This window comes from Bufo bufo, chromosome 9 (genome assembly GCF_905171765.1).
Source record: "Bufo bufo chromosome 9, aBufBuf1.1, whole genome shotgun sequence".
Classification (NCBI taxonomy): domain Eukaryota; kingdom Metazoa; phylum Chordata; class Amphibia; order Anura; family Bufonidae; genus Bufo; species Bufo bufo.
The window spans coordinates 44,753,830-44,765,870 of NC_053397.1; the positions used below are offsets into that span (position 1 = coordinate 44,753,830).

Sequence of the window (12,041 nt, forward strand, 5' to 3'; positions counted from 1 at the left end):
CACAACAGCGATCCCAAACCCGAACTTCTGTGAAGAGGTTCGGGTCAGGGTACCAAACATGCCGATTTTTTCTCACGTGCGTGCAAAACGCATTAAAACGCTTTGCACTTGCGCGGAAAAATCACGCGTTTTCCCGCAACGCACCCGCATCCTTTCCGGCCCTCACACGGGACACCCGTGTAAAAGAGCCTTTAGTGTTTCAGGGAGCGAGGAATTTAATGCACCCCAAAATTCTGGCGCATTATTCTGGCAAAAGTGGTACACCTATGAGGGTATACTATGCATTGTTCTTGTACATCTGCAACCATCCTTACCACTTTTACAAAAAGTGGGTAGGAGGTGGCACACACCCTGAAACACTTACCAATATGCTGCATCTTACACCTGAAATCTATACCAGCTATCTTGCTAGTGTAAAGTTTATATTCTGGTGCTCGGATCTCTCAAAGATGGACCATATTTATTACCTATATATAATTCTGCTTTATCGCACACCAGCGGCATCAGTCTTTAAAAAAATCCGCCTTAAGTTTAGACAGTCTAAATGTACAGCATAAGGCCTCATGCAGACGACCGTTGTGTGTTTTGCGGTCCACAAATTGCGGATCCACAAAACACAGATGGCGTCCGCGTGCGTTCTGCAATTTGCGGAACGGCGCAGACAGCCATTAATATAACTGCCTATTCTTGTCCGCAAAACGGACAAGAATAGGACATGTTGTATTTTTTTTGCGGACCACGGAACGGAGCAACGGATGCGGACAGCACGCGGAGTGCTTTCCGCATCTTTTGCGGCCCCATTGAAGTGAATGGGTCCGCATCCAAGCCACAAATACTGCGGCTCGGATGCGGACCAAAACAACGGCCGTGTGCATGAGGCCTAAGCCTCTGGAATAAATCTGGCACCTTCTGAGACTGTCTGGTCTAGGTTTGCACTTAGACATTATTAGTAAATCTACCCCATTGTTTCTAGGGAAGAATGCAGGGATGGGAATCTCTGATCTGCTGTACGGCTGTGTGAACGAGGTTGTACGGGTTTGACTGAAGCCTTTTAATATTTCTCCTGGCTGATACCGGTCAATAGCATAGGAGCTGTCACTATTTAAACAAATACTTCTTTATTAAACAACAATTCTGGAACATATTTTCTTAGATCTATACGTTGCGCGGTTCCCCTGTTATTCCTCCTAGAACTCGAATAAATTGACAATTCTAGGTGTTACCAGTTGGGGTGCAGGGGGGTCCCTACACAGTCTGACATTGTCCAATCAGGGCTGACTGTGTGGCGGTACACCCATATGACAAGGTCAGTGGTAACTCCCAGTTTCAATGTATTCATAAAGTTCTAGGAAGAATAATAGAGGAACAATACAACACGGTTCAAGTATTTCTTAAAATAGACATCTAGGAGGCTGACAGATCCCCGTTAAAAAGCTCTGGAAATAAAATAGGTCTGTAGAAATGATCTGTATTTCTGTGAATAGTTGTTCCATCCATTAGTTGAGTAGCTTCTTTCCATCCATTTCTCTACACAGGACGGTGTCTACATTCCACGCCTTGGTGGTCGGATGCTTCTGCTTGTATATTTTAGTGTACGATGATGCCATCAATACTGATCCAGTGTGGTAAGTAGCCGCTGCCTCTTGTACGTGTTCTTTCCTACGTGGATGGTGTCTGGAGACCCAGCATATCCTAAAAGTGTTCTCTTTCTATCAGGGTGCACACAGAGGGAGATTTATTAAGAACGGTGTTGTGTACGCCAGTCTTGATTTGACCTGCGCTGGCGCGAGATGCGCCACAGTTATTAAGGGGTGCACGCCTGTCGGGCTGGTCTTCCACCAGAACTGATACCTACCAGGAGCTAGACTAGACTTCTGGCGTAATGTACACCACTTTTCTGGCGCACATGTTGTCAGATAAGTCGAGCTTCCTCCTGCTTTTTGGAAAAGTGGTGATGGTGTCCGAAAAACCTAAAAAGTTTCACGCGCTTGGACCAAATTTTGCAACTCTTCTGCACCTTGAAACTAGTGTTGAAACTTGAGAATTCCCCCCCCCCCATAGTGTTTTATTGTCTACTCTGCAATAAAACACTATGGGGGGGTATCAAGTTTGTAGATGTTTCTTAATTTATAGGACCTGAACATATTTATGGTCCTTAAAAAAAAACTAGGTTCACATTTGCAATTTTTGGGAGTTCAGTTTACATGGAAGCTCAAAAAAACAGTGCTCCATACACCTTAGGCCTCTTTCACATGAACGCGTGCGCTCCGTGGCCGTGTTGCGGACCGCATTTGCGGATCTGCAATACACGGGCACCGTTCCGTGTGCATTCCACATCACGGATGCAGACCCATTCACTTCAATGGGTCCGCAAATCCGGAGATGCGGAATGGTGCGGAACGGAAGCACGGAACGGAACCCTACGGAAGCACTACAGAGTGCTTCCGTGGGGTTTCGTCCCGTGCTTCCGTTCTGCAAAAAGATAGATACATGTCCTATCTTTTTGCGAAACGGCTGGATCGCGGCTGCCCCACGGTGGGTGTTCGTGCATTGCGGCCCGCAGCACGGCCACGGGGCGCACACGGCCTTAACCATATGAATTAGGAATTATTAACACGTCAGTGATTTCCTTCAGTGATTTTCAGCCAAAACTAGGTGTGAAGGTAAGGTATAATGGAAAGATCTGCTCCTGTTCTGTGTTTAGAGCCGCACCTGGTTTTGGCTCACAATCACGGATGGAAATCACTGACCGAACACTGACTGTGTGAATAAGGCCTTACATTGTAGGCATTTTGCGCGCCCGTCTTGAACTAGTTCTGCACTACAGTGAGATGTCCATAATTTATTACAAGGCGTAGACTTCTTAATAAATTAGGTGCATCTCTGGTCCTCTAGATGCCAGACCCATATTTTATTCACAGTAGACCATAGAACATATATCAGATGTAAAAAGTGAGACTTTTTACCATTTCATGAAAAAATGAACTTATGGCAGCAACGCATTTCAAACAAGTTAGGACAGGGCTGGAAAAGTAAGTGGTACTTTTTGTTGCCCTGTCCCAGTTTTTTTTTTTTTTTTGTCGTTGCTACCATCAAGGTATAAATGAGTTAACTTTTTTCATGAAATAGTAAAATGTCTCACTTTCATCCTGTGATATGTGTTCTCTGATCTGTTATGAATAAAATATGGATCTATGAGATTTACAAATTTATTGCATTCTGTTGTCATTTACATTTTACACAGAGTATAAATTTATTTATTTTTGGAATTGGGGTTGTAATTACTAAAACTGACGTGCCAGGAGATGTTAGAGGTCCTCTGTAAATGAGTGTAGGCCAATTGTTCTTTCTGCAGGTCCGCTTATTAAAGGGCATCTGCAGAGAGAGCAGAGCCTCTAGGTGTAACGGCGACGCCCCCGTTGCTCCTAGAGCCTCATTTGCATATAATAAAGAATCATTTTTCTCAGCACTGCGGACACATATGAACATGGGACCAACACAGATGTCTTCAGCTGCCAGGCGCACATGTAACAGGTCAACCAGTGTCATAGGTACAAAACTGCTGACAGATGCCTTTGAAGGCCTTGCTGTTAACAGGTTAACCTGTATGTCATTTCTCGAGTCGCAGATGTACAAGCAGTAGGCATTTTATAGGACTCAGCAGGGTGGATGGTGTTATACGGCTCTATATATACAGTACAGACCAAAAGTTTGGACACACCTTCTCATTCAAAGAGTTTTCTTTATTTTCATGACTATAAAAATTGTAGATTCACACTGAAGGCATCAAAACTATGAATTAACACATGTGGAATTATATACATAACAAACAAGTATGAAACAACTGAAAATATGTCATATTCTAGGTTCTTCAAAGAAGCCACCTTTTGCTTTGATTACTGCTTTGCACACTCTTAGTATTCTCTTGATGAGCTTCAAGAGGTAGTCCCCTGAAATGGTTTTCACTTCACAGGTGTGCCCTGTCAGGTTTAATAAGTGGGGTTTCTTGCCTTATAAATGGGGTTGGGACCATCAGTTGCATTGAGGAGAAGTCAGGTGGATACACAGCTGATAGTCCTACTGAATAGACTGTTAGCTGCTTTTTTTTTCTTGCCATAATACAAATTCTAACAGTCTATTCAGTAGGACTATCAGCTGTGTATCCACCTGACTTCTCCTCAATGCAACTGATGGTCCCAACCCCATTTATAAGGCAAGAAATCCCAACTTATTAAACCTGACAGGGCACACCTGTGAAGTGAAAACCATTTCAGGGGACTACCTCTTGAAGCTCATCAAGAGAATGCCAAGAGTGTGCAAAGCAGTAATCAAAGCAAAAGGTGGCTACTTTGAAGAACCTAGAATATGACATATTTTCAGTTGTTTCACACTTGTTTGTTATGTATATAGTTCCACATGTGTTAATTCATAGTTTTGATGCCTTCAGTGTGAATCTACAATTTTCATAGTCATGAAAATAAAGAAAACTCTTTGAATGAGAAGGTGTGTCCAAACTTTTGGTCTGTACTGTAGATATAGGCCGTGCACGTCATATAACGATACGTGAGTGTTGTGTGTCAGTGGCGAGCATTACTGTAAATGTAAATGCCAAAACGCGTTGTAAGTTGACGTCTGGAAATGTATAGCTATTACATACTTTATGTGGAGCTTAACACGCTGTAATATACCTTCCAGGGGAGACCCTATTTTGGTGAAGTTGAATGTTGCAATAACTTCAGGCTACCTCATCTCAGGTAAGTGGAGGCCGGGGCGACATGGATAAACCATCGCGAGGGCGTTCCTATTACTTATGATTTCCCTTTATCTATTGACTAGTGTTCCCTATTTAAAGGGGTTTTCTGAGACTTTTATACAGATGGATAGGTCATCATTATCTGATCGGTGGGGGTCCGACACCCGGGACTCCTGCAGACCAGCTGTTTGAGAAGGGCACGGCACTCGCAGCAGCTCTGCTGTTAATATGTTTGTATTGTATGAGGGGGGGGGGAAAGGCAGCGAAGACAATACATACAGATCCATGTTGTTGTTATCCACAGAAGGATAAAGCACAGGGGACTGCACCGCCCTTTGTAGTGAGAGACATATGTGCCCCATGCAAAGGAGGCACGATGGGAGTCAAATTTAGAAGAAACATAATCCAGTTTACTTAAGAAGACTGCAGCATTTACCAGTTAAACCCAATTATTCTTGATTACAGGGGTTGTGGAATTAGAACAATTTATCCCCTATCCGCAGAGTGCTACGGGCCCCTGCCAATGACAAAAACAGGAGCCCGTGTTCCCTCGATTGAATGGAGCAGCTGACATGCATGTTGCAGACAGACAAATACAAGTGCTCTGCTATCTCCGGCAGCCCCTTCGGAGTGGAATGGAGCGGTAGCATGTACGCCGTCCAGCGCTGCATTCAAACAAGGAACACGGACCCCCCACTGACCCCCACTCACTTATCCCCTATCCTGTGCAGTCCCTTAGAGCTGAAAATTACTCCAGTCAATTGGGACAACCCAGGTCCCTGTTCGGTGGGACCCCCACTGATCAGACACTTATCCCCTATCCTATTGATAAGGGGTTACGTTGTTGTAATGGGACAACCCCTTTAAGAATGATTACTGCACCATGAACACAGTTAGGCCTCATGCACATGACCGGATGTGTTTTGCAGTCTGTAAGGGCTGTTTCACACGAGCGAGTCCATTGCGGGAATCGCGCTCCGTGTGCGAGTGTGATCCTCCGCTCTGGACTTGCAGGCGCGCACGGCATTATACTGATTTATAATGCTTTGTGTCTCTGCATGGCCTTTCTTCCACAGAATCATAGTGACATAAAGCTGTCAGTGTGATTCTGTAGGAATAAGGTCAAGCAGAGACACACAGCATTATAAATCGTGATAACGCCGTGCGCGCCTGCAAGTCCAGAGCGGAGGATCACACTCGCACACAGAGCGTGATTCCCGCAATGGACTCGCTCGTGTGAAACAGCCCTAAGGCCTCTTTCACACGGGCGAGATTTCCCCGCGGTTGCAATGCGTGAGGTGAACGCATTGCACCCGCACTAAATCCGGACCCATTCATTGCTATGGGGCTGTGCACATGAGCGGTGATTTTTGCGTTACGTGAAAATCGCAGCATGTTCTATATTGTGTGTTTTTCATGCAACGCAGGCCCCATAGAAGTGAATGAAGCTGCGTGAAAATCGCAAGCACCCCTCCAGCCCTATTGTACTCTGCATTCTGTATTCAGAATGCTATTATTTTCCCTTAAGTTATAAGGGGAAATAATACAATCTACACAACCTTGAACCCAAACCTGAACTTCTGTGAAGAAGTTCGGGTCTGGGTACCACATTCAGTTTTTTTTCACGCGCGTGCAAAACACATTGCACCTGCGCGATAAAAACTGAACAACGGAACACAATCGCAGTCAAAACTGACTGCAATTGGGTACATACTCGCGCGGGTTTGCCGCAACGCATCCGGACCTTATCCGGACACGCTCGTGTGAAAGAGGCCTAAATGTGTCCTGGACTATCTTATTCCGCACAACGGACATGAATAGGACATATTTTTGTATTTTTTGCACGGCTGGATGGATGCGGACTGCACATGGATAACATCTGTGTGCTGTCCGCATTTTGTGCAGCCCCATAGAAATGAATGTCTCTGCATGAGATCCGCAAAAATGCGGATTAGATGCGGACTAAAAATATGTTATGTGCATGAGGCCTTAAGTATGAGTATCCGGGTTTGCCCTTTAATACGACCATGCCTTTTATTGGTTTCAATTAGTGTTGAGCGAACTTGCGATTTGCAAGTTCGGCGTTCGGGTTATCTAAGGATTCCTTAATGGATTCCGTTACCACGGACCCTAATGGAATCCTAGAAGAGGCATTCCGTATTGCATTCTGTATGGCCATCTATTAAGACGGAATGCAATACGGAATGCCTCTTATAGGATTACATAATTGTCCGTGGTAACGGAATCCATTACGGAATTCTTAGATAACCCGAACGCCGAACTTGCAAATCGCAAGTTCGCTCAACACTAGTTACAATATGTACCCAAATCTCTTCCCTACCAGCTTTTGCCAGATTCACCTTATTGGAAGTCATTCTGGCTTTCTTCTCTTGCAGACTTGGTACTGATTATTTGTTACTGGAAGGCGATTGGCGATAAGTATTTTGTGACGCATCATGTGGCAGCTCTGTATGCTTACTACTATGTACTGGTGAGTGCCGTATTAACTTATACTGAAGTAGTACCAGCAGACAAGTTGGAAAGATTGGCCACAAATAAACTTTCAAGGCACAAAAGTCTAATCTGATAAGAGATCTGCATTACTGCCGATGGTCTAATGCCGCGTAATACCCTTTAATCCTAATTATTTTCTCAAAGGATCAAAACACTTAGTAAATCTGTGTGTTTTGCAACAACCACGTTTGGAGTCAACGGAGACTTTATAAGTTAAAGGGGTTGTCTCACTTTATGGCATTTGTCATATCGAGAAAGTTAATACAAGGCGCTTCCTAATGTATTGTGATTGTCCATATTGCCTCCTTTGCTGGCTGGATTAATTTTTCCATCACATTATACACTGCTCGTATCCAGGGGTTACGACCACCTTGCAATCCAGCAGCAGTGGCCGTGCTTGCATACTACAGGAAAAATTACAGGGTGGTCATAACCCCTGGATACGAGCAGTGTATAACGTGATGGGAAAATGAATCCAGACAGCAAAGGAGGCAATATGGAGAATCACAATACATTAGTAAGTGCCTTGTATTAACTTTCTCTACGTGATAAATGCCATTTGCTGAAGTGAGACAACCCCTTTAATTCCTAAATAATGCTCGACAACAAAAAATAAAAAAGTAAAAAAAATAAGGCACTTGCTCCTTGAAGCTGATTCTTGGTCAATCTCTTATGTACATGGCTTGAGTGATCTTCTCTGCTGCTGCCAGGTAGGTCCCGCAGTCCCACTGTGACTTACGTAGCGGGACCTGCTGGCAGTGAAGGAACTCTGTGTGTTTGCATGGAACGCTGAAAATTTCTTTCTGTCCTCTATACAGTAAATGAATACAGGTAGGCCTACATGAGCATAGCGTATCGAGGTCGGAGAGAAAATCTCACTGCATGCTTTATTAGCTTGTGAAATGGTGACGTTTTCTGTCAAAGCTGCATGTGCATGAGCAAGTAGAGCTAGTAGTAGCCAGAGGAGGTGCCAGGCATGCATGTGCCAAGGCGTCAACTGTACAGCATTGTATAGGTGCCAAATATTGCTTATTGTATTTTATGTTTTTGAACTATAGGGGCCAAGGAGGTATATACAGTGTGTGTGTGTATATATATATATATATATATATATATATATATATATATACAGTTATTGTTTCAAATATTGTATCATAAAATACTGATCTACAGTGGTTGAACTGTAGAACAACATGCATACATGTGTATACGTCAGCTGGATACATAAAGAATAAATCAAGCCCATAGATTATTAACAGGATTTGTTAGTAATAGATTTAGGGACAAAACACATACTCGAACAATTGATTTAAAGAGGAGCCGTCCCCTCTCCTGACACGGCTGTTTTAGTAACTACTTGCATTCCCCATGTAATAAAAATCCTGCAGCTTCTATTCTTATCACTCTGTGTTTACTGTCCCTGTATTATTCCTGCTAGAAGTTATGAAAGTTTGTAATGAAGGTCCATATGGGTGTTACCAGTTGGGGTGTGTCCTTCCACAGTCTGACACTATCCAGTCAGTGCTACCCAACTGGTAGCACCCATCTAGACCTTTATTGCCGACTGCTAGTAATTCATTCATAACTTCTAGAAGGAATAATAAAATAATGGCACAACATGGAGTCATAAGAATAGATACTCCAGAATAGTTATTACATGGGGAATGCACGTGGTTATACTAAAACAGACAAGTCAGGAGAGGGGACAGGTCCATTTTAAGGATAATTCCTTCTTTGATACTTATTGCTAGACATTGGCTTACAACTTTGTGGTTAAGTGAAGATCAAACTTTGTAGCAATCTAAAAAAGATAGACCTGTGAGTATTCTAAACATAGAAGGATAACAAGTATAGGATAATAAGTACTTAGCACATATCCGACCCCAGCACATCGCCTTTTCCTTTTGTTTCATATTAGGTAATTGTATTATTCTGTATATACAGGATCAGTGATTCCATAACAATTGGAAAACAGTAAATCTTTTTAATGGGGTTGTCTAATCAGAGACTGTCCCTTTTCAAAATGCAGCTGCCAGGGTGATCAGCCGATTGTCCTAGGACTAGGTCCTGCTTCCACCAACCCTGGGAAAAAACTGCTCCTCCTAGGTAACCAGGGATTTCCCCTACAGCACATGTAATAGAAGGACAGCTCAAGTCCATCAGAACAGGAACCACTCTCCTCTCTCCCATAAAGGGTTAGCCCAAGATGGGGCCTCACCAGATAGATGCAAGATTAACTAAGATGTTTGACTTTGGGCTATCTCCATGGGCGTTCTCCTAGAAGTTCCCTGGTTTTCATCCTTTAGCTCTTATGCAGGAATGTGCTCTTCACAAACCGCAGGGGAGCCACCAGGCTGCTTTCTTCTTGAGATGGTCCCGCTGTAATTGGTGGCTGACTAATAGTGGTCAGAGACACCGTTGCAAAGGCCGAGGCTGGGTTTGGGGCAGGCAGAGTTTGTGTGTATCCGTGAAATTGGTCCAAGGTCAGGGCAGGCAGCAATAATTCAATACAGTAGTCAGGCTATAGTCGGGGCAGGCGGCAGATAATCAGAGTTGATGAACAGGCAGAGGTACGGTACACAGAGAGACAGAAAAAGCACACCTTCACTGAAGCACTCGTATGCTAGGAACCTAGAGCTCAGGCACCTTCCACCTGGGGAAGCAGTGTTAAATAGACACAAGTAACCAGCCATTGGCTGGAAGCAAGTAGAGTGTGTGCGTGCTGGCCCTTTAAGAGCCGGAAAGCACACATGTTCCCTAAAGACAGACTTGAGGCCTTCACAATGCAGGACACGGCCTGCAGGGATCCCAGGTGATGCCTCCAAGAAGTAGGTTGAGTAACATGGCTCCTGTGCCCGCCCGGTAGAGTAGTGGGCATAAGCCGCCATTGTAAAACCTATTCTTCTTTACATTGAATATAGCTCCTAATGACAACCCTGGGGAAAAAGCTGATCCTGCCTGGTAAGCAGGCATTTTGCCTACAGCCCATGTAATAGAAGGAGAGCCGAGGTCCGTCAGAACAGGAGCCACTCATACAAAATGGCTCTCCCTTTTTGACTCATAGACAGGGCGTCTTGCTTTATGGACTTGGGTTGTCTTCATGAGACAACCCCTTTAACATAAGGCATATTTCTGCATCATTATATGTCCATTACCTGCCAATGTAGCAATCCTTATAAAATTGTACCATGTCCTTTAAAGGGGATGTCCAGGAATAAGTTGTTTTCACTTAATTCTGGCAACCTGCCTCATTAAGTTTCACACTTACCTGCTCCCCACAGCTATGGTCCTCCGTGATGACTCTGGTGTCTCCATCTTCCAGTCCTCGTCTTCTTTTTTTCCGATGCATCACAGTCACGTGCACTGCTGCCGCCAATGACTGACTTCAGCAGTGACGTGCCACTTGGGGACACATGACCGCTGAAGCCAGTCATTGGCTGCATGGTTTATGTGTTGCTTCCTGCATACTGCATGGTCTATGTGGGGGGAATTAATCGTGAGGATAATATTTGAAGTCGGTTTTCCTTGTGTATGCGTTGGTGCACTTTGCGCCAAATTCACCAAACAGCACGCATTGTTTATCAAACTTGGAACATCTTTAAACCTCACACTTCTCTCTAGAAAGGCCACTCCAGTTTTTCTATGCCATCTTCCTCCTGGAGAGAGTTTGTGACTTTTTTTTTTGCGACTTTTTAAAAAGGCCCAGTCATAAGTCTGGAGTGAAGCTTAGTAAAGGGGTTATCCAAGTTCTATAATGACCCCCATATGCCCGGTCCACTCACAGAGGTTGTACTTACCTCGCTCTCTGACCCCCACGTGGCTTCTCATACCGGCACGACCGCTGCTGCATCTCCCCATCACGAGGATGAAAACATCCGGTGTCGGGGGTGTTTAGCCAATAGCAGGCTGCGACGGGAACGAGCCTCCCTAGCGTCACCCGTGATGCTAGGGTGGCTCGTTCCTGTCGTGCCTGCTATTGGCTGCCAGCCTGCCCCCAATGCCGCGACAGGGAGATGCAGCGGCGGCCGTGCCGGTATGCCTGTATGAAAAGCAGCACGGTTGCCGGGGAGAGAGGTAAGTACAACCTCAATGAGGGGCCCGGGCATATGGGGGGGCATTATAGAACTGGGATAACCCCTTTAATATAGCTAATCACGCCTACTATCCTGACCGCTTTTTAAAACTGAAGTGAGTGGTGTAAAAATGCAAAAATTTTTTGTGCAAGTCAGCCCAAAAATGCTCTATTTCCGGACGTTTTGAAGTCAGATCTGTAGAGCGCGGGGCGCGATAAATTCCCCCATGTCTGCTGAAATCGATGAACTTCATCTCCATACACTTTAGCCATCTGGTTGTGTTTGTTTAGCATCTTGACCTGAGTGCAGCATTACATATCCCCTTCCATTACTTCCATTAGAAATATGTTGAGAACTGCTTGTGGGGGTCATTTATGAGTGATCAATGCATTGGACCCTGAATCTAGTGGTCAATCGCCCTATCTTTAAAGGCTATGTACACCTTGGGAGGCAATTTTTGTCTATGATTGCATGTTACCCATTTTTGGCAAAAATTTTTTTTTTCAGTTGGCCTTTATTTACAGCCAAATATTACAAGGTATGGGAGCCCTGGCAGAGTTTTGCTAGCAGCCCTGATACACAGCAACTCTCTCTAGATTGAATCAGAGACCGCACATTTCCTCTCCCCTGGAGTGATTACCTCGCGCTTTCCTACGTCTTTTGTCACATTCCTGTGTTTTGCAATATTCCTACAATCTGTC

General features: G+C 44.5%; 1 protein-coding gene across 2 annotated transcripts in view; it reads left to right on the forward strand.

Moving 5' to 3' along the window:
* Positions 1–12,041, forward strand: part of TLCD4 (TLC domain containing 4) — a 59,077-nt gene that overhangs the window by 31,876 nt on the left and 15,160 nt on the right. For both annotated transcript variants that reach the window (XM_040406612.1, XM_040406613.1), the window contains exons 3-5: positions 1,536–1,625; positions 4,696–4,754; positions 7,150–7,244. In XM_040406612.1, the coding sequence (XP_040262546.1) occupies positions 1,536–1,625; positions 4,696–4,754; positions 7,150–7,244 (244 nt within the window). The remainder of the gene's footprint in view (positions 1–1,535; positions 1,626–4,695; positions 4,755–7,149; positions 7,245–12,041) is intronic.